Genomic DNA, 27,194 nt, shown 5'->3' with positions numbered 1-27,194 from the left:
TAGGACACGTATTTATAAAGATGGATGACGCAGCTCCATCAACAGATACACAGCTGAGTTACAGTTGGCAGATGTAATGCAGAGTGTAGTGACTCAGACTTGTGTCAATGGTACAGTAGTTAAACTTATTAATAAAGTCCAGCTTTACAATGAAGTCCGCGTACAGTGTATTTAACAATCCCAGAAATCACCAGTGGCGTTCTGAATGATTATTTAATATTCCATTTTGGGCCTTAATTTCAGTACCACATCTGTCCTGCTGTAGTTTTATACTCACTGTGGCATCACTGGTTTCTGCTCCCTTGGACACGTTGACAGTGGTGTCTACAGCACAAATGCAAAAGAGTGTACATCACATGTTGTTTATAATGGCAACAAGGACATTGAAGGTTGTGCTGAAACTAAAGCTAAAAATAGGTAACATGGTATGACTATGTAATCTTAGGGTTGTAGCTAGGTAAGCTGTTTATCTTAGTTGACTTAGTTGAGTAGGCACAAGTGCAATAACTATTGCTTGTTTTATTTGCATAAACTGCTTTGTTGCTGTTTTTTGTTGTGTTAATCAGATTAACCTACAGGGTCCAAGTTAAACTATGCGGTCGTTCCCTGCACTTGGAACTGAACTTCCCTCTAGGGTTTTCAACATGCTTGTTCCTGGTTTTGGTTATACACTTTGCTGTACGTTGCTCTGGATAAGAGCGTCTGCCAAATGCCTGTAATGTAATGTAATGTATTGTAATGTAATGTAATGGTAGCAGGTAGCATGTCTACATGCAGAACAGCTGAAATAAGGGCTAAAGAAATGACTGGAAGATTACAGGTACTTACACACTGCGTCATTGTTAGGAGTTGTGGGCAGCCTGAACAAAACAGACAATTATTTCATTAGAGATATACTTTATAGGACCTACAGTCATGGTCATGGACAGAAACTATGAGAGTATCAGACTGAGCAAATAAAATTTCTTAATTTCCATTTGATTGCGCAGACACCATGTAACAGTTGGATTGAGAGGATGGTAGCATGTTTTTTATTTCTATAAATTCATCTCATGATAGAGAAACAAAAATACTGAAATATCTCACCCACTAGATTTCCTTTTTCCTGAAAAGGAAGAAACAGAGATTTTTTACATTTCTGACACCGCACATGTAAGGAAATCAACATTATTTATAAATAATTCAACAGTATATAACTAATTTTTGACAAAAAATGTCAATGTAAAATTTTCATGTCACAATATGACTAGACTAGCATAGGAATTTGCAGGTCGGGGCCCACAGCCAAAATAAAAAATAAAATATATATTCTTTATATTTCCAAATTTCATAGTGGCATATTTTAGAATTTCAGATTAGACATACCTTGTTTGGTAAACAGATTCATGATGTTAATGTAATCCTTACAATGATATATACTACTTAACAGCTGCATCCACAATATGACAACATCAATCATGATAACAAAATCATGTATGTGCTAGTCTATTAACCAGCCATTATGTTGCAGCCTGTAGTATATCTAAGATAAAGGAATCAAATGTTAACCATTTAATTTACTTATGGCCTCTTGCTATAGAGTGGTCACCAACACTTGAGAAACGCAGGACTAGTGCACACTACAGAGTAGCCATCAGAAAGACTCACTGTGTATCCAGTACAGACCGGCTCCTGTCATTCCCAGGAGGATCACAATCACTGTGAGAATTACTCCAATACCCGCTGGTGTGTTCAACAAGGCTGAAATTTGTAAAGGGGATTTGATGAGCGGGAGACTCTGAGTGAAAAGAGCACCAGCTTTCACATTTTGAGGGAGTTATTCTAGATCTCCACATATCCTGGTACATACTGTGGTCTTTTATTTTGTTTTTAAGCAGTTAACCACAGTGCTTCATTTGAGACAAAAGAACCCCTCACAGCCAATACCCGGTCTAACACAGTTCAACAAGCAAATCATATAAATAAATTATTGACAGAATACAAACTGGAAAAACTACATGACAGTTAATGCTGTGAATCCACAGAAAATCTTGAGATATCAGCTTTTTTTCAGATGCATGGAACATATCATGCAACCCTGCTGTGAAATTATCTTCGCCAGTTTTTCAAAATGGAACCTCATTGTTATACATGGGCTCCAGCTCCTAGTACATTACAAGCCAATGACAATGTCAGTAGTCTGTGAGCCAGGAACCGTGCTGCAAGGTTGATTAGGTGGAAGGAGTTGGTTAATGGGGGAATGGGGTGCACCTGAATGAGGATAAAAGTGGGGGGAAGAGCACAGTCAAGGGAGAGACTGTAGGGGAGGAAAACGCTCCAGTGGCATGGCATGGTGTGGCCTGTCGACCACTCAGAGTTGTTTCTTTTCTATTTCATTTCACTTTGTCTCTGTGTGGCGTGAGTGAGAGTGTTATTTTTGGTGGCAGCAGGAAAAGGTTAGCTGATGGTAAACCAGTGACAGCTGGGACGGTGTGACCGGGGGAGATGGGGGAGAAAAAGAGCGAGTTGGCAGAAAGAACATGAACATTAATGAAATTAGGTTATATTTTAAATAATATATTTTCACTTAGGGGATAATTTATCCACAGGGGTCAGAGCAGCAGGGCAGCTTCTTATAGTAAACAGCCTTAACTCCACTCATTCTATCTAGTGCCAAAACTATAACCTGGCATCTAATTTATGGAACATGGCAAGTGCAATGGGTTTCCAGCCATATAATAGAAAATGAGAGGAGGACTATCAATAATGACTGAATAAATCTGAGTAAATAAATGGATGAATAAATAAATGAATAAATCTTCTGTAGGCAATGTCAATGCATAACCTCCAGTTATAATGGCTAAGGACAAAAATACAACAAGCGCTTATCTTTCAAGTTGAGAATGAACTGTGCATGTGTGGTTTACCTGTATAAAACAATGATTGGCAACTACTTTTATTTACCTGTCTGTGGGTTGTCTGTGGTGGTGTATCCTGGAAACAGGGGAAAAAAAGAATTTCAGGTGAGTTATCTCACTCTTGGCAGAAGGAACATGAACATTAATAAAATTTGTTTATATTTTAAATAATATATTTTCACATAGGGGATAATTTATCCACAGGGGTCAGAGCAGCAGGGCAGCTTCTTATAGTAAACAGCCTTAACTCCACTCATTCTATCTAGTGCCAAAACTATAACCTGGCATCTAATTTATGGAACATGGCAAGTGCAATGGGTTTCCAGCCCTATAATAGAAAATCAGAGGAGGACTTTTGAATATCAATAACTGAATAAATCTGAGTAAATAAATGGATGAACAAATCAATGAATAAATCTTCTGTAGGCAATGTCAATGCATAACCTCCAGTTATAATGACAAAGGACAACAATACAACAAGCGCTTGTCTTTTAAGTTGAGAATTAACTGTGCATGTGTGGTTTATAAACTGCAGAGAGAAAAGAAGAGTACAGTACTTTGGTCCTTTGTTCTTCCACTCTGGTCCTTGTTCTTAGCTTCAGCACAGTCACTCAGTTTAGAGTTGATGCCCTTAAACTGATAACTACAGCAGTATGTCAGAGTGGAGTCAGAGCTGCGGGGGACAGTGAAACTGACAGCTCGCTCTTCTGCTCCAGCCTGGGTGCTCTTAGAATGTGTGCTACTCCTGTTGGAGTACAGGAAGAAAATAGCTCCAGTGATGTCAGGTGGTGCTTCACAGCGAATGTGTGTCTCAGTGTGTTCTGTGGAGACTGAGATATTGGGCTTCCTCAGATCTGGAACACACAAATAATACAACATACAGAGAAATGCATTTGCAGGGTCACAGTCCTGATTGTGTTCCCTGTGGCTAAATGTGCATGAGCATCCTGGTGGTTTTACTTGTAGGGATCTGGCAGGAGGAGCTGGAGTGACTGAGCTGCATCCCTTACTCCATGTGCACATTGCTTGGGTTAGTTTTATATAAGTGAAACATTAGGTCTATGGGAAGCCAGAAACAGGCTTTTAGTATGACAGAAATTAAAACTGACAGTCTGCGCTTTAACCTTTATCTTCATTGTTTCATTTCAAATCCAATGTGCTGGAGTATAGAGTCAAAAAGACAAAAATTGTGTCACTGTCCAACTGCTTCCAGACTGAAATGTACACAAATGCATGACCACACACACACACACCAGCATACACACAACCATACAGTGTTTTCAGAAAGGTTTTGCCCCGCCAATGATTTATTTATAATTCTTCTGTCTTGCTTTTCTTTACAGAAACATTCATTTAGAAATGACTATTTATTACATATTAACTGACCTTAGCATCTTCTGTCCTATTTCAGGCTCCATATTTATTTACAGAATTATGAATTCTTACCCAGCACAGTTACTTTCAAAGGGTCACTGTGAAGAGCTGGTCCTCCCTCCAGCCTGCAGAAACATCTCACGGTAATCTCATTCCTTGCATTGTGACTCCCATTGAGAAGCTCAGCTCCAGTGACTGAGCGCTGACAGTCTGAGCCACTGATCGGTCCTCTCTGATTAATGATGAAAGTGCAGTGGGATGCAAGGGAAGAGTCCGGTCTGCTGCACCTCAGATTCATGGAGTCCTTTATGGAAATTACTGCAGGACTCAAATGTAACTCTGCCTTTGGCAGTTTACCTGCAAAAGGTCAGTGATCCATTTAGTTTCAATCATCAGTTATGCTTGATTTTCCAAAACAACAGCTCAAACAGCTGTATTGTAGGTACTTTCATACAGCAGCCGACCACATAATTCCACTTCCGTTTTGTTTCTTTGCTGGAAGTAAGATTTTCCTTGGGGTCCATTCACAATCATATTTATAATGAATTTGTAGGGACTACAAAAGATATAGCAAGGATAATAAAAACAAGCTGAAGTTACGGCCAAGGCACTGTAGGAGCATGCGAGAATTACAGCAATATTGGGTACATCATTTAACATGATTGCTGAGTGTATGCGCTCATCCAGTATGTTTTCAGCTGATCAAAGCAACGTAATTATATTTAGGCAAATTATGTAAAGTAAAACTTGATATAAAGAGAAAATATATGAAAGATTACATAACTTAAATTGATATTAGTCAAAATATGAACTGTATAATGAACTATATGTGCCTGTTAGGTTAAATATACTTGTCTTGCATATTCGCTGCTACGACAATTGCTTCACTAAATGGATCTGCCTACAGATGGTGCTGTGGCAGTGTGTCTTTGGCTGGGTGTGAAGCACAGGGAATTGACACACTGCGGTGCTTGTCACAGGTACACCCACTTGAAGATCAAGTTAATGTGAGTATTAGGGGCAATTGTTAGTTTGGTCTGGAAACATGATACTTGGCAAGATCATGATATCTTACACAACAATTGCTGTACAGGGTGAAATGCTGTGGCTAAACAAACAAATAAACAAAACAAATAAATCAATAAATAAATTGAACAGTGCAAGGGCAAACAATTTGATTGGTAACACTTATGAAATCCCACAGGAACTTCTAATGCTAGACCCAATTTTGCATCACCTTGTGTGGCTGCCAGCCACAGTCGGCACAGGGACAGTCCGGACTCAATTCCGGATAGAGGGACCCATCCAAAGACTGGGCAGTGCCTTAACAATGCATTAGGAGGTGCCACCAAGCTGCCCAATGATGAGTTAAGTTTGAGGGCAACCTAGAAAAACTAGTAACAACCCAAACTAACTACTCTAAGGATCCGTTACCTATTACACCTTATAGGTTCAGACCAACAGAAGTTTCCATACTTTTTTTAGTCGTCACAGCAGGTGGTGAGGTTGTCTTCTTATCTACAGAGAAAGAAAAAAAGGCTTTATTGTTACTGTAATTACAATAAGTGTGTATAGTGTGTGTATAGAGAGAAACCTCATCCAGAAGTACTTGTAAGCCATAAACTTTGACTGAGCTGGAAAATGATGAAAATATTTTGAAAATGAATATCTTTGGGAAATAATTGCCTGTTGGTTGGGGCTATTGGCTGAATGGCCAACAAAGCCATCATATAAACTCATAGATCAAGTTAAAGCTTTATTGGCAATTTGAAATAAATGCATTAAAATTATTTCTCACAAACGTTCATCAAAAAAGGTTATATGGTTGTTATGTATATGTATATTTCATGAGTATTGTAGAATGTTTGCTTTTGTTTAGACTTTGGAACATAATTAATTTATTCGCAATAACTCTGTATTCCCTGAGAATCACTCAGGAAGTTCACTGACAATATTAGTTTCTTCCCCATTTTTTAAGGAACAAGGACTGCATCGCCTACACGTTGGCTGGCCACGTGTGGTAACGTTTCTGCTGTGATATTGTGAAACCTCTCATACAATAATTGTGTCCTGTCTGTGCGGATTAAAAGAAGTGGCTGCTGGTTGCATGGTTTCAGAGGCTGTGCATGCTAGCCCTGAACCGACTTGCAGCGATGAAACTGGCCTACACAAATACCCGTCCAAATTGGGAGAGTAAATATAGAAAACATTTTTTTTCTTCTATATATGAAATAATAGTTTATTGTGATATTGTAATGCTGAAATCTTCTAATCCAAACCCATGTAAAATTTTTCAAGTAGAAAGCACATATATAAAAGTATGTACCTGCTTCAGAAAAGGTTGATGTCCCTGGAGAGAGTCCTTATGAAATAGATTGTGAGAGTGAGATTTACATTTCGAAACATTGCATAAAAGGAGGCAAATAATGACTGACAAACTTCTCATGACACACAGACCAGTTCTTTTAACCTTATGGCTGTATTTTTCTAACTCTAAGTACAGAGATTTACTCACCTTCTATTTTTATTTTGTCACTGCGTGGGGAAGGAGAGCGGGGGTCTGTGAGGACAGAGTAATCGCAGCTCAGTTCTGTCGCCCCCACAGACTGCAAACCTTGCTTCAGGGCATCCAGCTTCACTAAAAAAATACAGACTTTGTCTTTTTGTGTGGTCCATGTGCTTCTGAATGGCTCAGATGAGTCTCCAATGTACAGGTTACAGGTGACATTAGTGCCAGATGGGAGGTGTTCCAGCTTTGTCTGACAGGCCAAGTCCACCTCCCCACCACTGACACTGTTCTGCACAGAAATCTCTGGTTTCTTTATGTCTATAAAAGGAGAACACACACGTCACAGAGAAGAAATACTAAACTGCATAAAATCCTAAAAGGTGTGTTAATATCAGGCCTTAACAAATAATATTTACAGTATTAAGAGAGCAGTCTCTCCCTGCCTAAAGTGGTACATATATCATATATCAACAAGTAAAATATTACTCCATTTCATTACACATATACTATGTATTTATACTATTTCAAAACTTTTGTGTATAGTTACAAATTGTTTCTGTTAGATGTTTTCTTACTGATATACAAAGAACAAACAGAAATGTGGGAAGCTTCTTTAAAAACTTTGAAATGTGAGTGCAGAAACTGCTGTAAGTAACACATTCCAGTGGAAAATGTTGTCTGGACACGTGTGGTAACGTTTCTGCTGTGATATTGTGAAACCTCTCATACAATAATTGTGTCCTGTCTGTGCAGATTAAAAGAAGTGGCTACTGGTTATAAGTTTAACAAGCTACAATTCCCTGTCTTTGCAATATGTTTAATGTCAAAACAATCAAAAATCAAAACACATGCTGCATTTGCATAATTATAGTGCTCCACACTTTCTCTACCTTTTACCACAAAAAAAGATTTAAATCAAATTGTTATCTGTCATTGAACACATTACTGTTATGTAAACCTAATGTATCAATATTAACATTAGTACATACTAAAACTCAAACAATAGCTATAATTTAAAGATGATAAATGCTGTTATCTGTCATTCAACAAGTTATTGCATTTCCACATATAATGTTTTCTATCAATGTCAATGTCTGAAGTAGAAAGAGGCCCAGTCAGGCTTTTTTGTGAAATCATGAATGGTCTTTGAATGCGATGAATCGTTAGACAAAAATTTTCTGAGACCCTATCAGTGGTTTCAGACCGCATGCAACAGTTTCCTGACAAATACTGATTTAGGTCTGCTGCAAGGTACCGTACATACACACCAAAATTAAAATACAATAGAATGAGAATATATATTGTAGTGTACCATTGCTAATTGTAAATTTGAGAGGATGATAACAATAAAACATTCTTATTTCTCCTTCTGTCTTACAGTATTCTCTGTCTGTCTATCTACAGCCATTCAAAATCAGTACAGTACATGTTTCAGTTAAATGTTAAAGACAGGATTGACTACAAAAAAAGCTGAAATATAGTAATTAATATATCTTCCTGAGAAAATATATGCTTTTTGAGAATAAAACCAGTGACTCATATTCCCTCCATGAAACAGAAATGAATTGCTGGGTAATAGGAGGATATGTCATATGCCATTATGTGTCAAAGCATGTAATGTAATCTTAAATTGACCGGCATATATTTAATGATTTAGCTTTGCACACAGATCATAGTAACATAAAGCACCAAAGAATCCCTTTGCTTGACCTAATAACTAGGACAACATATTGAACCATCTCACTAATTTGGCTGCAGATACCAGAAGGGTAATGTTATAAATTTTAATAACGCTATTTGTGGCTTTTATACTGACCTTCAGCATCGGCGTGCAGTATGAAATCTGGCAAACATAAGGCAAATGAAACAAATTAAAGTTTGATCAAAACAGTCCTCCAGATATTTATTGTTAACTTTCTCTCACATGCCACGATCAGCCTGAAATGTGAACATTTGTAAAAATCTACATAAAGAAATGTGATTAGTTTAGATGAAAAAGAAAATAAACTGGAAATAAACACATTGTCACAAAGCCACAGAGAACTAGAAGAAATTAACTGCTGCAGATCTGTCACTGCTGGCCACTGTGACAGAGAACGCAGGAAGAGAAAGAGGAACAAGAAAAGAGAGAAATAATTGTTTCACTCACAGTCCAGCTGGATGGCAAAGGCCAGCAGCAGAGTGATGTAGAACTGGGACCGCATTTCAAAGAGGAGGAACACAGCAGTGAGCAATAAGAGAGAAGAGCAGATACTTGTCTCAGACTGATCGTGTGAATACGGAAGTACATTTTGGGGTGGGACAAGAAACCACAGCCATGTTCAGTTGCAAGCCATTTATGTACCTTTTAGGTGGGGGAACTAGGCTTGTGACTCAAAAAGTTGTGCGTTTGAATCCCAGCTGGGACTCTGCCATTTTATATAGCGAAGTACTGAGCCTAAATTGGTTGAGTAATATATCCAGCCATGTATATGGATTGTATGTAGTAATGTGATCTAGGAAAGTCACTCTGGATAACAGCATCTGCTGAATTGTAATTGTAAGTAAACCCTCAAATGGCGGCAAAAAAACTACCTAATGAGAAGAAATCTCGAGAGGAACCCTGCTATTGAGGGGGAGCACATCCTCCACTGGCCAGCCTGGTATAAAGACAGCAAATAAACTGGGTTAAGCAGGTTACAGCTGAGATGAAAGCTAACAGGAATGATAGAAGAGCAAATGGTATAGCTCAGAATAGTGCAGTTTAGAGGAGCCGGATGATGGATATGGAGCTCCAGACAGCGGCATAACCAGGGCAAGGGAGGAATAGGGTTGAAACAGTCCATGACCATGGAGAGAAGGACAGGACTAGAGCGATCTTTGAACTCAGGGAGAGATAAGGGGCAGGAGCCCCATGGAAAGAGAAACCGTAAGGCCAAAGCCCACTGACAGCTTCTCATTAGGGGACTGTGGGGCCAGGAGCCACCAGCAGATGGCAGTGTAGTGCAAGCTGCATGTATCTCTGTCTGCACCATAAATGAAAGAACAACTGTAGTGGAGATTTTGACTGACAATGAAAGAGGAAAAAAAGACGACCGGTCATTTTAGTATATGGAAAAATTTCCGCTCGTAGCCTCAGAGGATAGCAAGACAGCTAGCTAACACATCTAAACTGCAATAATTCATCATGTGGATTATTTGTTGTCGGGGAGCTTTAGCACTTGAACCTTGTCATGCTTCACATGAGTATAGTTTGGCTAGTTATAGTCTGTGCCTGTTGGCGTTCATCACTGAATGTGTTAATGTATGTGTGGGTGTGTGCTTATTTTACGTTGCTCTGGATTAGAGCACCAGCGTATTAAAATGTAAAAAAATAATGGCACACTATTATTTTGATGCTTAAATCACTGCTGCTAATGCCTTTTCTTTATGTCAAAATCAGACATTATATACCATATGTTTGCCAGCAGTCATATGAGCCTGTACCCTTCCCATGTCAAACTGCTGAAGCTAAGCAGCTATGGGTTTACTTAGGGCTTGCATGGGGGCCTCCAGGGAAATAGAAATTGCACTGGAAAGGTGGTGGTAGTCCTGTGGGGACACACTGTTCTCTGTACCTAATAGAAATTCAATGGTCCAACATGGTGTTGGGTGAGGTTACCATCCTTTAGATGAAACAATAAGTCACAATCCAGACTGAAAGAGTAGATGTGATAACCCTGGAGTCCTGCTCAAATCCCCCAAAAACTGGTTCTCTGTCAACCAAATGATCCCCTATATTTTAGTTCTGATTTGACGCACAAGATAAAATAAATAAATAAATAAATAAATAACTAAGCTTGCAGTTGCACTTATTTCCAACAAAAAAGTGCATTTTTTGATGAGCTTTGTCTTTTTTTCAATTTATGCTATACAAGGAACAACAATAATGGACAATAGAACAAAATAAGAACAATATTATTTCAAACAAACCAACTTGGGTTCACAACAGTTCTTGAAATTGAAATTGAGAGCATACATTTTTAAATGGATGAAAACAAGTTAGAAATGACATCGCAGAAATAAAGACTACAGTAGTAAATATTTAAGAGTACTCTTTATTTTAAGTTAAAACAGTATGCCATTTTGTGACTATGTATATATGCTATGTTTGTTAATAAATATACATGTTCTGTATTTATGTGTGGTTTTATGTATATTTTTATTTATTGTGTATGCGTACTGTATACTTGTAGAGGTAAACAGGCTAATCTCTCTCATGTCTCAGCACACTGTCTCCACAAACTGTCCGGTGTTCTCACTCCCTCTCCTCTTCCTGCCTGCAGCATCTGAAACAAAACACACATTTATATAAATATAATTAGTCAACTAATATGCACTTGCATAAGGAGGAATTAAATCAAAAGATAAACCAGCAGCACAATTTCAGAAAGTGATTGTTTTTTTTGTTTTTTTACAATACAACATTTACCATAAGAGCCAAAAATGGATACATTCTTAAGCATATAAAAAGGCTTCAGTTCCTGAAATTTGATACATCAGCAGTACTATGCAGCCATCATCTAATCACATTATCAGTCTCCCTGAAGTGTGTGCTGTCAGTCGCTGCTTTCATTCTGTGTTCCACCAGCTGAAGTGAAATTTCAGCAAAACAGTGCATTTCATACACAGCTGGTATAGGCAGACCACACATGCCTGACCAAACAGAGCAGTCACTCCTGTGCATGAGATGGGCACTACCATGGCAACTGAAAGTCTGGCTCCTGTGGCAGAAGTATGACCATATATGAACTGCCCTGCTGGGCCACCAGCCCTCCCACAATCATGAATCAGCATCAGTCAGGATGTCAGTAAATGTTACCCGTAGCAGAACATGGTAAAAATGTACAGTATGTTCTCCTCCTGTAAAGTGCTCTACTGGAAGTAAATGAATTTATGATTCATCAAAGCAACCAGAATTACATAATTAAAATGAACCATTTTGTGCCCTGCAGAAAAACTAAAAACTCTCAATTAAAAAACAAAAAAAAAAAAAGGAATATAGTTTGAACCTTCCCATTGAAAATAATTGCTTTACAAAGTTACTTATTGAAATAAAGCTCCTGTCGCCTGCATGTAGCCAATATTGTCCACTTTTCACCATAAGCAAATGTCAATGGCAGGACTGGTCAAATAATCCTTAATAAGAGCTTTACTGCCACGTACGGGAGGGTAGGACCCAGACGCAGAGTGGAAAAAACACAAGAACTTAAAAGGAAAGTTTAAACAGACATTTACTACACAAAATAAAAACCAAAAACAGAATAAAATCCAGAAGTCCAAAAACATGTGGGACAGAGACAGAGACAGAGACAGAGACAGAGACAGAGACAGAGACAGAGACAGAGACAGAGACAGAGACAGAGACAGAGACAGAGACAGAGACAGAGACAGAGACAGAGACAGAGACAGAGACAGAGACAGAGACAGAGACAGAGACAGAGACAGTAACAAAGTCAGAAACACAAGCAGGTCAAACTGCAGGCAGAAACACACATGAAACAAAAGGAACCAGCACCCAAGTCAGGAAACAAAGAACTTAAATAGACAAGGGTAACAAGACACAGGTGAACTCAAAGAACAATCAAACCAGAAACGAAGGGGATAACAAGACACAGGTGGGAACAATGATAGAAAAATTAAAGCCAATAATACAATTAACACAGGGAGCGAGAACGAACTGAAACACAAAACTGAAGTGCCGCCATCTGGCGGCCAAAAGGTGAAAAACAGAAACAGAAAATACAGAACCATGACATTTACAAACTTTTTATAGCTGTTTAACACATTCACAGTCACTAATATCAACATTATTACATTCGTACTTTTAACCAAAACAGAATGTAATGGTAATATAATGTATAATGTGGGTGGTAACAGCACAATATATAAAAGCATATTGAATGACTATGCTTTTATCAATATTTATGCAGTAGTTATGTTGTGCTTATGAATATTTGATGCAGGTTTTACATAAAGACTTTCTTTGTATGATTCAGATTAGATGTCTGATTAAAAAGTACATTTCTATTGGCTGATGATGGGTGGACAGTTGAGGCACAGACCTGTGGTTGGTGTGTGGGAGATGAAGTATTCTATGAGTATTCCAATAGCAGCCAAGAGGACCAGAGCACTGAGGATGAGTCGCCACAGAAACCTGGCTGACTCTGAGATAGCAAAAAAAAGGAAATGAACAGATCAGCAAACAGTACTGACAATTACAATCTGGACCACACACAATGTTTGTACTTCCTGTCTTCATTAGAAGTGTTTCATTAGTGAAAGATAGTTTAAATAGAAAAAGGAAGGAAGGGCCTATGAAGAAGTAACAGAGTAATATTGACATGTGAAGCACAGTTACCATAGCATCTTCACTGTATAGGAACTTGACATTGTATCCTATGTTCTCAATATACTGGCAGCTCATTCTAATCTTGATTTCTGCACTGACCCCTTCCCCTGAGCAGCTCAGACCCAGTGACAAACCGTTCACAGACTGAAAGAGTCTCAGTCATCTGTATCCCCTCTGTGTAGAAATAACACTGAGACTCAGAGGGAGGCAGATCAGTTCCCTGGATCAGCTCCCTCCTGGTCACAGTGAAGCGATATTGGTTCCCCTCGTGCACCTCTGTCTGTAGGGGTGGACACTGTGTGTCTGTACAGCCTCCAAGCTCATTGCTCACACTGTGCTCTCAGCTGTGCAGCTAACGCTAATGGAGCCGGATGTGGTAACTCATGTTGACCACCGCTTTGAGCAGCCTCGCTTGACCTCACCCCACACAGACAAGAAATAAACTAACACTCACATTACAAGTGTGGATCAATGCTGAGAGCAAATTTTGCTTGGATACCACTCCAGTGTTAGTGGTTTAATAAATAAACTCTGGTATTGAATTTTATATTTAAACTACTTGACCTGAGTGCTTCATTGAGATAGAAGGACTCCTACAGTGGACACCTGTATAACAGAAAATCAAAGGACTTTTGCACAATTAATAAATCTTATGTAGTTGATGCATAACATCCAATTATAATGACTGAGGAGCAAAATACAATAAACACTGGTCTCATAAGTTGAGAATTCATAAACCGCATAGAGTAAAGAAGAGTACGGTACTTTGGTCCTTTGTTCTTCTACTGTGGTCCTTGTTCTTAGCTCCAGCACATTTACTCAGTTCAGAGTTGATGCCCTTAAACTGATAACAACAGCAGTATGTCAGAGCGGAGTCAGAGCTGCGGGGGAGAGTGAAACTGACAGCTCGCTCTTCTGTTCCAGCCTGGGTGCTGTTAGAATGTGTTCTGCTCCTGTTGTAGTACAGGAAGAAAATAGCTCCAGTGATGTCAGGTGGTGCTTCACAGTGAATGTGTGTCTCAGTGTGTTCTGTGGAGACTGAGATATTGGGCGTCCTCAGATCTGGAACACACAAATAATACAACATTCAAAGGAATGCATTTGCAGGGTCACAGTACTGATTGTGTTCCTTGTGGCTAAATGTGCATGAGCATCCTGATGGTTTTACTTGTAGGGATCTGGCAGGAGGAGCTGGAGTGACTGAGCTGCATCCCTTACTCCATGTGCACATTGCTTGGGTTAGTTTTATATAAGTGAAACATTAGGTCTACGGGAAGCCAAAAACATGCTTTTGGTATGACAAACATTAAAACTGACAGTCTGCGCTTTAACCTTTATCTTCATTGTTTCATTTCAAATCCAATGTGCTGGAGTATAGAGTCAAAAAGCCAAAAATTGTGTCACTGTCCAACTGCTTCCAGACTGAAATGTATACACATGCATGACCACACGCACACGCACCAGTGCACAGACAACCATACAGTGCCCTCATAAAGGTTTTGGCCCCCCAAATGATGTATTTATAATTTTTTCTGTCTTGCATTTCTTTGCAGAAACATTTAGAAATGACTATTTATTACATATTAACTGACCTTAGCATCCGCTGTCCTATTTCAGGCTCCATATTTCAGAATTATGAATTCTTACCCAGCACAGTTACTGTAGAGGGGTCACTATCTACAAGTGGTTTCACTCCTTCCTCCAGTTTGTAGGAACATCTCATGGTGATCTCATTGCGTGCGCTGTGACTCTCACTGAGCAGCTCAGCTCCAGTGACTGAGCGCCTACAGTCTGAGCCATTGATCTGTCCTCTCTGATTAATGGTGAAAGTGCAGTGGGACGCATGGGAAGAGTCCGGTCTGCTGCACCTCAGATTCATGGAGTCCTTCATGGAAATTACTTCAGGAGTCAACTGTAACTCTGCCTTTGGCAGTTTACCTGCAAAAGTTCAGAGATCCATTTAGTTTCAATCATCAGTTATGCTTGATTTTCCACTCAAACAGCTATATTGTAGGCACTTTCCTACAGCTATTTGACCACAAGCTTCCACTACCGTTTTGTTTCTTTGCTGGAAGTAAGATTTTCCTTGGGGCCCATTCACAATTGAATTTATAATGAATTTGTAGGAACAACAAAAGATATAGCAAGGTTAATAAAAACAAGCTGAAGTTACGGCCAAGGCACTGTAGGAGCATGTGAGAATTACAGCAATATTGGGTACATCATTTAATGTAAGCTGAATGTATGCGCTCATCCAGTATGTTTTCAGCTGATCAAAGCAACGTAATTATATTTAGGCAAATTATGCACAGTAAAACTTGATATAAAGAGAGAATATATGAAAGATTACATAACTTAAATTGATATTAGTCAAAATATGAACTGTATAATGAACTATATGTGCTTGTTAGGCTAAATATACTTGTCTTGCATATTCACAGCTACGACAATTGCTTCACTAAATGGATCTGCCTACAGATGGCGCTGTAGCAGTCTATCTTTGGCTGGGTGCGAAGCACAGGGAATTTACACATTGCGGTGCTTGTCACAGGTACACCCACTTGAAGATCAAGTTAATGTGAGTATTAGGGGCAATTGTTAGTTTGGTCTGGAAACATGATACTTTGCAAGATCATGATATCTTACACAACAATTGCTGTACAGGGTGCAATGCTGTGGCTAAACAAACGAATAAACAAAACAAATAAATCAATAAATAAATTGAACAGTGCAAGGGCAGACTGGCAACCCTCAGCTTTATTTAGTGCCTGTAATGTTTGTGATTTAATGGGTGACTTACCCACTATGTTTGCTTTCTTTCTGCGTGAAGAAAGAGAATGAGGGTCTATATTCACACTAATAACAGCTGACTTCTCTGCTCTTCTGCAGGCCATTGACATTCACAGCAAAGGTACAGACTTAATTTGTGGTCCATGTTCTTCTGAATGGCTCCGATGAGGCGCCAATGTACAGGTTACAACTGATATTAGTGACAAATGTGGGGTTTCTCAGCTTTGTCTGACAGCTTATGTTAACCACCCCAGTGTTCTGCACAGCATCCACAGAAATGGTTCAAAGCCCTGACCCTTGCTTACACTGCTGCCAGCAGGACAGCCCCCATCTACTTGCAGGACATGACTCAATTCTATGTGCCTGCTCGACCACTCCGCTCTGCGGCAGCAGGTCGCCTTGTAACCCCTCCCACCCGCCCAAAGGGATCACAGGGCTTCTCCACCCTAGCTCCCCAGTGGTGGAACGAACGCCCCGTCCCTCTCCGAACCTCCCCCTCACTATCCATCTTCCGCCGTGGCCTGAAGACTCATCTCTTCAGACTATTCCTAGACTAACCACCACCACGCTGTATATAAAAAAAAAATTTAAAAAAACCCTTTTTCCTGTCACTTGTTTCCCCATCCCTGCACTTCTTGGTAATTTGTATTTGTCCTAATACTGTAGCTTATTCTTCTGCCTAGTTGGCTCTGCAGATGTTAGACCAGAATAGTGTTCTCGGCTAGAAATAGCTGTACAAAATAAGTAATTGTACCTTACTGAACCCGTGTTCAGCAGTTGTCTACGATCATGAAAATGCACTTTTTTGTACGTCGCTTTGGATAAAAGCGTCTGCCAAATGAATGTAATGTAATGTAATGTAATGTAAATGTCTGGTTCCTGCGGCTTTCCTGTTAAGAAAGAACATGCATGATGCTCACCCTAAACAACAGGCCTGAAAGGTGAATCTTTTTAATGATCAAGGCAGGAGAGGCTGAAAGTGATTCCAGTTCTTAATTAATTGCCATCAACACAATGAATGTGTTTATTATCTGACAAATGGGAGATTTGTGCACATTCTGGTGATGCCAATCTTTTTCAAATAATCATTTATTAAACTTTTCAAATCATGAACTGCCACTCTCTCTGTTTATAGTGTCCTTCATACATCTAAAGGAGCTTTAATGACCAGGAACACACATGCAAAAAAAACAAAAATCTTCAAGAGAATTTTGTACTGCAATAGTAAATATGATTTGCTGTTTGGGGAAGTTCTCAGGCCCACTGACATCCTCACTGTGAGAACTCACCATCACACCGAGTCATTTGCGGATGTGGTGGGTTTATTTTGGTTATAGACCAGGGTACATATTAACTGCACTTAACCAACCTTTTATGTGCGTATTTAAAATCATGTACAACCTTCAATACAGGCCTTTCTACATATTGTTTCTAGCCACACCGCTATGATCTTGTACCCCAAAGAGGGGTTCACACCTTTTCAAGCTGGTAGAAAATATAGATCTATAACATACATATTTAATAATTCTGTTCTTCAAGCAAGCTTTCTCTATTTGCAATAATTGCAGTATTACTAACCTTGAGCTTCAGCATGCCCACAGAGACCTGTAGGGAGCCCACCAGAAGAGCGTGATTTAAGTCCAAATTAATCAGGAAATGCAGGTTTCACATTTTGTTCAGTTTAAGATTTCTGTGATTATTTTCTCACGTCAGAAAACATGCATTTTTTTCAAAATGTAATGGAGTTGTAATTGGAGTTCGTGGTCAGTTGAATTAGGACCCCAGAAGACAAAGAGAGCACTCACTTTCCAGCAGAATGACGACGAGCAGGAGAAGAAAGGGGAGACGTGACGGCATGTTTGAGGACTGAAGTCAGAATAACACCAGGATGTGATGTTTGACTCTTTTAAATGTCATGTGAATGAGGAAGTTGGCAGTATTTTTAAACAACAGAAAAACCATGCAGCACTTTAAGTAAAACTTATACTGTACCATTTCGATGCAAGAAAAGTCACAGAACTTGAAAATGCCAATAACCATTATTAAGGTTCATGTTGGCTTTCATGAAATTGTAGCGCGGAAGTTCATTTGTCGCGATTTCCAGCCAGATTCATCGCCAGTGAGCTCATAAATGTCCCTGTTCTGTACCATGGTCAGCACAGTCTCACACTTAAATGATATGGATTTCTTTAGGCTACTTGCTATAAGCATTTTTCCACCAGTGGATGAAACATGGGTACAAGACAAGTGAACAGCTTACACTGTAGTTTGTAGGTTGGTGAGTCTGTAAAAGTCATGTCTTTTTGGATTTTAGCACCTGGGTCCACAATAATACACAATTATCCACGATGTATAAATGAATTTACAGATTGTGGAAGGTATCTTTCCAGTGAATTGAGCTTTACACAGCAATATTGTCATGGTCCTGTGTTCCTGTCTGTGTTTCCCTTGTTGGGCCGCCAGAAGGCGGCACTTCTGTTTTGTGTCCTGCTCCCCTCCTGTTAATTGTATGATTGTTTCAATTGTCTCGTTATCCCATCATTGTTCCCACCTGTGTCTTATCCCCTCCTTCTGGTTTGATTGTTTTTTGAGTTCACCTGTGTCTTGTTACCCCTGTCTATTTAAGTTCTCTGTTCCCTTGACTCGTGTGCTGGTTCCTTGTGTTTGTTTCCGATGTTGCAAACTGTATGTACCTGCTTGTATTTTGTGCCTGACTGTGTTTTGTTTGACCTTCCCTTGTGCTCAGCCTTCCCGTGTTCTGCCCTGCTTGTGTTTGTTCCCGATATCTGTTGGTTTCAACCGTATGTACCTGCCTGTGTTTTGTTTTACCTGCCCTTGTGCTCTGTTTGACCTGCCCTTGTCCTCTACCTGCCTGTGTTCTGCCCTGCCCATGTTTGTGAGTTCCTCTTGTTTTCTGTTTTATTTAGATATTTTTTGAGTTTGTGTTTTTGCCCTTCGTGGCCTTCTCTGTTCCCTACTTGTTTGCCTGTCGTGTTAGTAAAGTCTTTGTTAATTTTCCCTTTTGAGTTTTTTTTTTTTTTCCCTCTGCGTTTGGGTCCCCCCTACCCGTACCGTGACAAATATGGGGGTGGATCCACATGCGGGTGTTCATTTTCTGTTTCAGACTAACCATAGCCTACTCTCTGACCATGACACTGTCGCTTCGCACGGCGGTGGGTGGCGTCCCAATCTGTGTACTCGCATATCAGCGGTACGTCTACGTCCGTGTACAGCTCCACTGGCGCTTCTCCCGTGACCAGCTCCCTCCTGGTCACAGTGAAGCGATATCGACATGCGTGTCTCTGCACAGCCTCCAGCCCGTTGACGTCACTGTGCAGCTAACGCTAATGGAGCCGGATGTGGTAACTCCGCTTGCGCTCACACTGACCACCGCTTCAGCGGTTTTGCTGGAACGGACACTAACACAGTAAATAAACTGACACTCCCATTACTGTTGTCAGTCAATGATGAGGGTGAATGCTGCACGACCCACTCTCCCTGTCACCGTGGGTACACATTGATTCCCTGAGGTTCCTTCTGCCCTAAAAAGGGCATGCTCTGCATCTCTGAGCAGAAGGAAACTGAATTCTCTCAGAGGCAGTGAGAGTTCAGAAGCACCAGTGGCTGGTATCATTGAAGAATAAAAAATAAAATGCATTCAGATATTGAGAAGATGCAAAATATTTTTTTAATTAAGGCATTTCACATTGACGCCGTACACCCTACTTGTTGAGCAGAATTCTAAATAGAATTATTTAAATTTAGATCATTACACAATTCTTGTCACTCAGAGGCATACATTTATCACCAGGCTCAGGGAGGATATCCAACTGCAGAGAAAGACTCAGGAAACCGAGGTAAGTGCCAATAAAAAGGCTATTACTTGGAACACTAAAACAAACAAAACAAAAGAACCAGGAGAACACAAGGCAGTCAAACTAGATAAGACTAGACATGGAATAGCTAGCAGCTAGCAACTATACAACTACCAAACGACTACAAGGAGGGAACAAGGAGCTTAAATACACAGGGGAACAGGTGAAACTAATACAGCAACAATCAGGCACGACCAGACAGAGAAAAATGAGACACACTAGGGCTGGAGAACAGGCCAAAAATGGATTTTCACAATTTTGTATATTTTATATTTTAATAACAAATTAAATAATACATTTTACTGTGATTCATTATCATGGAGTGCCAGAACAAGCAAACTGAATCATGTCATGCCTCTCTGAAAAACTGCCGACTACAAATAATTGCATTGGAGCACAGCACCTGTCCCTGAAAGTCCAATAAAACAGTTCAATTTTCACCCAGAATGTCTTCACAAGTATCTTGTTGGAAAAAATCTTGTAGAAATTTCATCATAATGCCCATTTTTGGCACAATAAGGAACTCTTAACTCTGTGTCCTGCATAATTTATTGTCTATGAATACTTACAACATGAACAGCTATTTTAGGAAGACATCTCTGTGTGGTTTAATCATTTTACTTCTGTAAACTGGACATTTTCACCTGTGATTGGCTTTTTTCCACATGTGAAGAGAAGATAGGTCGCATCAAGTCATTTGCATCTTCACATTTTCACATCCCTGACTTGAAAATGTGAACTACAATTCTCACATGTGAAAACAAAGCGTGACTTGAAATAAGATTTTAGAGTTTTTTTAGAGTTTTTTTCCTGCTCTCATGATTGAAGTGGGATTATTTTTATAGCTGAAATGTGGGATATTCATATGTGGTTTTGGAACGCATCATTTTTCTGTAAGGGTTTTAATGGTCACCATTTATTTAAAGGGCATTTTCACAAAAGCCTCAACACACTATACATTTAAAACAAAATGAAAGGTAAAAAAACACATTTGGGGGGTCCTACTATGATTTTGAAAGTGGCTGATGAATGGTGTACTTGAGAGGCACAGGGGGCGCCACCAGGGATTTTGCGCCCCAAGCATTGGTTCTCAGTTCAGGGATGGGCCCCAGTTAGCAGTCAGCAGTTATTTTGGGTTTGCTGGTATTTTGTGCATTCAGTCTATACTTGTACACATTTCTGTATGTATAATCCAGAATATATTCTTTACAAGTGCAACAGGTATGTCCCCTAAATAACTGTCTGAAGAGTTATTCTCTATGTTATTCTCATATGTGAGTTTGAACTCTGCTTTGGGGGTACAATCCCAAAACAACATCAAAAGAAAGAAAGATATTACTAACAAAACAGATTAACAATCCAAATGACATTCACAAGGTATTGTCAAAGAATGTTAAAAGAAATATTTCTATTATAATTGTGCACACCCATATAAACATATTGATACTCTCTTGATCAGAGTACATCATAAAGATTAAAAGGACTCCTGTGTTTTGTGTATGAATTCCTCAGTCCGTCTTCAGACTGCTGTACACCACGTTGTCCTGTTGGGCCTGAAAGGCCGTCGTTTGAGGAGCAAGGTGGGTGACAGTGCTGTAAGTCACGTCAGAAGGAGACTAGGTAGAGAGAGGCCACACAGTCACTACCCCAGTCACATGACACACAGCATAGGACACGTATTTATAAAGATGGATGACGCAGCTCCATCAACAGACACACAGCTGAGTTACAGTTGGCAGATGTAATGCAGAGTGCAGTGACTCAGACTTACATGTCAATGGTGCAGTAGTTACATTTATTAATAAAGTCCAGCTTTACAATGAAGTCCTCATACAGTGGATTTAACAATCCCAGAAACCACCAGTGGCGTTCTGAATGATTATTTAATATTTCATTTTGGGCCTTAGTTTCAGTACCACATCTATCCTGCTGTCATTTTGTACTCACTGTGGCATCACTGGTTTCTGCTCCCTTGGACACGTCGACAGTGGTGTCTACAGCACAAACGCAAATGAGTTTACATCACATGTTGTTTATAATGGCAACAAGGACATTGAAGGTTATGCTGAAACTAAAGCTAAAAATACATAACATGGTATGACTATGTAATCTTAGGGTTGTAGCGAGGTAAGCTGTTTATCTTAGTTGACTTATTTGAGTAGGCACAAGTGCAATAACTATTGCTTGTTTTATTTGCACAAACTGCTTTGTTGCTGTTTTTTGTTGTGTTAATCAGATTAACTTACAGGGTCCAAGTTTAACTACGCGGTCGTTCCCTGCACTTGGAACTGTACTTCCCTCTAGGGTTTTCGTTATACACTTTGTTGTACGTCGCTCTGGATAAGAGCGTCTGCCAAATGCCTGTAATGTAATGTAATGGTAGCAGGTAGCAGGTAGCAGGTAGCATGTCTACAAGCAGAACAGCTGAAATAAGGGCTAAAGAAATGACTGGAAGATTACAGGTACTTACAAACAGCATCATTGTTAGGAGTTGTGGGCAGCCTGAACAACACAGACAATTGTTGTATTAGAGATATACTTTATAGGACCTATAGTCATGGTCATGGACAGAAACTATGAGAGTATCAGACTGAGCAAATAAAATTTCTTAATTTCCGTTTGATTGCGCAGACACCATGTAACAGTTGGATTGAGAGGATGGTAGCATGTTTTTTATTTCTATAAATTCATCTCATGATAAAGAAAAAAGAAACTGAAATATCTCACCCACTAGATTTCCTTTTTCCTGAAAAGGAAGAAACAGATTTTTTACATTTCTGACACCGCACATGTAAGGAAATCAACATTATTTATAAATAATTCAACAGTATATAACTAATTTTTGACAAAAATGTCAAACTCACATATGAGAACAACATAGAGAAGAACTCTTCAGACAGTTATTTAGGGGGCATAACTGCTGCACTTGTAAAGAATATATTCTGTATTATACAGACTGATATTGCACAAAAGTACTTGGCAAACCCAAAATAACTGCTGACTGCTAACTGGGGCCCATCCCTGAACTGAGAACCAATGTTTGGGGCGCAAAATCCCTGGTGGCGCCCCCTGTGCCTCTCAAGTACACCATTCATCAGCCACTTTCAAAATCATAGTAGGACCCCCCAAATGTGTTTTTTTTTACCTTATTACCTTATTTACCTTATTTTACCTTTACCTCATTTTGTTTTAAATGTATAGTCTGTTGAGACTTTTGTGAAAATGCCCTTTAAATAAATGGTGACCATTAAAACCCCTACAGAAAAGTAATGCGTTCCAAAACCACATATGAATACACCACATTTCAGCTATAAAAATAATCCCACTTCAATAATGAGAGCAGGAAAAAACCTATCCTATTTCAAGTCACGTTTTTTTTTTCACATGTGAGAATTGTAGTTCACATTTTCAAGTCAGGGATGTGAAAATGTGAAGATGCAAATGACTCGATGTGACCTATGTTCTCTTCACATGTGGAAAAAAGCCAAGCGCAGGTGAAAATGTCCAGTTTACGGCAGTAAAATTATTAAACCACCAGGAACTAATTTTTGACAAAAATGTCACTGTAGAACTCCGTAATTCTCATGTCACAATATGACTAGACTAGCATAGGAATTTGCAGGTTGGGGCCCACAACCAAAATAAAAAATAAAATATATATTCTTTATATTTCCAAATTTCATAGTGGCATATTTTAGAATTTCAGATTAAACATACCTTTTTTGGTAAACAGATTCATGATGTTAATGTAATCCTTACGATGATATATACTACTTAACAGCTGCATCCACGATATAACATCAAAAATGATGTATTTGCTAGTCTATTAAACAGTCACTGTGTTGCAGCCTGTAGTATGGGTTAGATAAAGGAATCAAATGTTAACCATTTAATTTACTTATGGCCTCTTGCTATAGAACGGTCACCAACACTTGAGAAACGCAGGACTAGTGCACACTACAGAGTAGCCATCAGAAAGACTCACTGTGTATCCAGTACAGACAGGCTCCTGTCATTCCCAGGAGGATCACAATCACAGTGAGAATTACTCCAATACCCGCTGGTGTCTTCAACCAGGCTGAAATTTGTAAAGGGGATTTGAGGAGAGTGAGACACTGAGGGAAATGAGCACCAGCTTTCACATTATGAGGGAGTTATTCTTGATCTCCACATATCCTAATACATACTGTGACATTTTATTTTGTTTTTAAGCTATTAACCACAGTGCTTCATTGAGACAAAAGAACCCCTCACAGCCAATACCTGGTCTAACACAGTTCAACAAGTAAAACATATTAATAAATAATTAATGACACAATTGACAGTTATTGCTGTGAATTCACAAATTGTTCAGAAAAAACTTGAGAGATTAGCTTTTATTTCTAACTCACACAACATATCATGCAACTCTACTTTTTAATCTTTTGCCAGTTTTTCAAAATGGAACCTCATTGTCATGCATTGATATTGGCTCCAGCTCCCTGTACACTGGCAGCCAATGATAATGTCAGGACTCCACAAGCTAGGAACCATGCTGCAGGGTTAATAGGGTGGGAGGAGTCAGGTAATATGGAAACGGGGCACACCTGAATAAGTTTATAAGAGGATAAACGTGGGGGGAAGAACCATTTGGAAGAACATAGTCAAGGGCCAGATGAGGGAGGGAAAGAACCGCAGGTGGGGAATCTCACTCCTGACAAAATATGGTCATGTTTGATTATATATTAATATAACCAATAGTCTATTCACAGGTGTTAGTGAAACAGAGCAGTTTCTTGTAGCCAACAACCTTACGCTCACTCATTCCATCAAGTGGCAAACCTGCCATGTAGTTTTCACCTCATTTATGGGAAAGAGTGAGTGATGTGGGCTTCCAAGCATATAACAGAAAATGAAATAAAGGACATTTGTACAAAAAATGAATCTTATGTCAATGTCAGTGCAAAACATACAATTATAATGACTGAGGAGCAAAATACAATAAACACTAGTCTTATAAGTTGAGAATTCAATGTGCAAGCATTATTTATAAACTGCATAGATAAAAAAAGAGTACGGTACTTTTACTCTGGTCCTTGTTCTTAGCTTCAGCACAGTCACTCAGTTTAGAGTTGATGGCCTTAAACTGATAGCGACAGCAGTATGTCAGAGTGGAGTCAGAGCTGCGGGGGACAGTGAAACTGACAGCTCGCTCTTCTGTTCCAGCCTGGGTGCTCTTAGAATGTATTCTACTCCTGTTGGAGTACAGGAAGAAAATAGCTCCAGTGATGTCAGGTGGGGCTTCACAGCAAATGTGTGTCTCAGTGTGTTCTGTGGAGACTGAGATATTGGGCTTCCTCAGATCTGGAACACACAAATAATACAACATACAGAGAAATGCATTTGCAGGGTTACAGTGCTGATTGTGTTTCCTGTGGCTAAATGTGCATGAGAATCCTGATGGTTTTACTTTTAGGGATCTGGCAGGAGGAGCTGGAGTGACTGAGCTGCATCCCTTACCCCATGTGCACATTGCTTGGTATAGTTTTATATAAGTGAAACATTAGGTCTATGGGAAGCCAGAAACAGGCTTTTGGTATGACAAACATTAAAACTGACAGTCTGCGCTTTAACCTTTATCTTCATTGTTTCATTTCAAATCCAATGTGCTGGAGTATAGAGTCAAAAAAACAAAAATTGTGTCACTGTCCAACTGCTTCCAGACTGATATGTACACAATTGCATAGACACACGCACACACACCAGCGCACACACAACCATACAGTGCCCTCAGAAAGGTTTTGGCCCACGAATGATTTATTTATTATTTTTTCTGTCTTGCATTTCTTTACAGAAACATTCATTTAGAAATGTCTATTTATTATATATTAACTGACCTTAGCATCTGCTGTCCTATTTCAGGCTCCATATTTCAGAATTATGAATTCTTACCCAGCACAGTTACTTTAGAAGTGTCACTATGAAGAGCTGGTCCTCTATCCAGCCTGTAGACACATCTCATGATGATCTCATTCCTTGTGCTGTGACTCCCACTGAGCAGCTCAGCTCCAGTGACTGAGCGCTCACAGTCTGAGCCATTGATCGGTCCTCTCTGATCAATGGTGAAAGTGCAGTGGGATGCAGGGGAAGAGTCCGGTCTCCTGCACCTCAGATTCATGGAGTCCTTTATGGAAATTACTGCAGGACTCAATTCTAACTCTGCCTTTGGCAGTTTACCTGCAAAAGTTCAGAGATCCATTTAGTTTCAATCATCAGTTATGCTTGATTTTCCACTCAAACAGCTATACTGTAGGTACTTTCATACAGCACCCGACCACAAACTTCCACTTCAGTTTTGTTTCTTTGCTGGAAGTAAGATTTTCCTTGGGGCCCATTCACAATCGAATTTATAATGAATTTGTAGGAACTACAAGAGATATAGCAAGGTTAATAAAAACAAGCTGAAGTTATGGCCAAGGCACTGTAGGAGCATATGAGAATTACAGCAATATTGGGTACATCATTTAAAATGAGTGCTGAGTGTATGCGCTTATCCAGTTTGTTTTCAGCTGATCAAAGCAATGTAATTATATTTTGGCAAATTATGTACAGTAAAACTTGATATAAAGAGTGAATATATGAAAGATTACATAACTTAAATTGATATTAGTAAAAATATGAACTGTATAATGAACTATATGTGCTTGTTAGGCTAAATATACTTGTCTTGCATATTCACAGCTACGACAATTGCTTCACTAAATGGATCTGCCTACAGATGGTGCTGTAGCAGCGTGTCTTTGGCTGGGTGTGAAGCACAGGGAATTGACACATTGCGGTGGTTGTCACAGGTACACCCACTTGAAGATCAAGTTAATGTGAGTGTGAGGGGCAATTGTTAGTTTGGTCTGGAAACATGATACCTGGCAAGATCATGATATCTTACACAACGATTGCTGTACAGGGTGCAATGCTGTGGCTAAACAAACAAATAAACAAAACAAATAAATCAATAAATAAATTTAGCAGTGCAAGGGCAGACTGGCAACCCTCAGCTTTATTTAGTGCCTGTAATGTTTGAGATTTAATGGGTGACTTACCCACTATGTTCGCTTTCTTACTGCGTGGAGAAGGAGAACGAGGGTCTGTATTCACACTGTAATCACAGCTCACCTCCCTGCTCTTCTGCAGGTCACTGACATTCACTTCAAAGTTACAAACAGGTTTACTTGTGGTCCATGTTCTTCTGAATTTCTCAGAAGAGTCTCCAATGTACAGGTTACAGCTGATATTAGTGACTAATGTGGGGTTTCTCAGCTTTGTCTGACAGCTTATGTTAACCACCCCAGTGTTCTGCACAGCATCCACAGAAATGACTGGTTTCTGTAGCTTTCCTGTCG

General features: G+C 39.4%; 1 protein-coding gene across 13 annotated transcripts in view; it reads right to left on the bottom strand.

Moving 5' to 3' along the window:
• LOC135240051 (uncharacterized) overlaps positions 1-27,194 on the bottom strand; it is a 93,064-nt gene that overhangs the window by 63,614 nt on the left and 2,256 nt on the right. For 2 of the 13 annotated variants that reach the window (XR_010325575.1, XM_064309245.1), the window contains exons 3-8: positions 26,895-27,188; positions 25,747-26,031; positions 24,877-25,158; positions 23,801-23,893; positions 1,087-1,105; positions 829-860 (exon numbers count right to left, since the gene is read on the bottom strand). Coding sequence is in view for 6 of the 13 variants with exons in the window: in XM_064309245.1 (XP_064165315.1) it covers positions 829-860; positions 1,087-1,105; positions 23,801-23,893; positions 24,877-25,158; positions 25,747-26,031; positions 26,895-27,188 (1,005 nt within the window). In the remaining 7 variants the exon portion in view is untranslated. Of the gene's footprint in view, positions 1-277; positions 325-828; positions 861-1,086; positions 1,106-1,647; positions 1,741-2,943; positions 2,974-3,454; positions 3,752-4,343; positions 4,629-5,747; positions 5,790-6,597; positions 6,634-6,786; positions 7,099-8,596; positions 8,624-8,929; positions 9,285-10,836; positions 11,088-12,863; positions 12,966-17,518; positions 17,546-17,745; positions 18,268-21,204; positions 21,432-21,762; positions 21,810-22,285; positions 22,318-22,542; positions 22,562-23,800; positions 23,894-24,876; positions 25,159-25,691; positions 26,032-26,894; positions 27,189-27,194 lie in introns of those variants that run through there. The other 11 variants (XM_064309214.1, XM_064309260.1, XM_064309235.1 and 8 more) reach the window with 11 other exon arrangements.

Source organism: Anguilla rostrata, chromosome 1 (assembly GCF_018555375.3).
Source record: "Anguilla rostrata isolate EN2019 chromosome 1, ASM1855537v3, whole genome shotgun sequence".
Taxonomy (NCBI): Eukaryota; Metazoa; Chordata; class Actinopteri; order Anguilliformes; family Anguillidae; genus Anguilla; species Anguilla rostrata.
The sequence above is the reverse complement of the archived record's forward strand: the minus strand, read 5'-3'. Positions and strand labels throughout refer to the sequence as shown.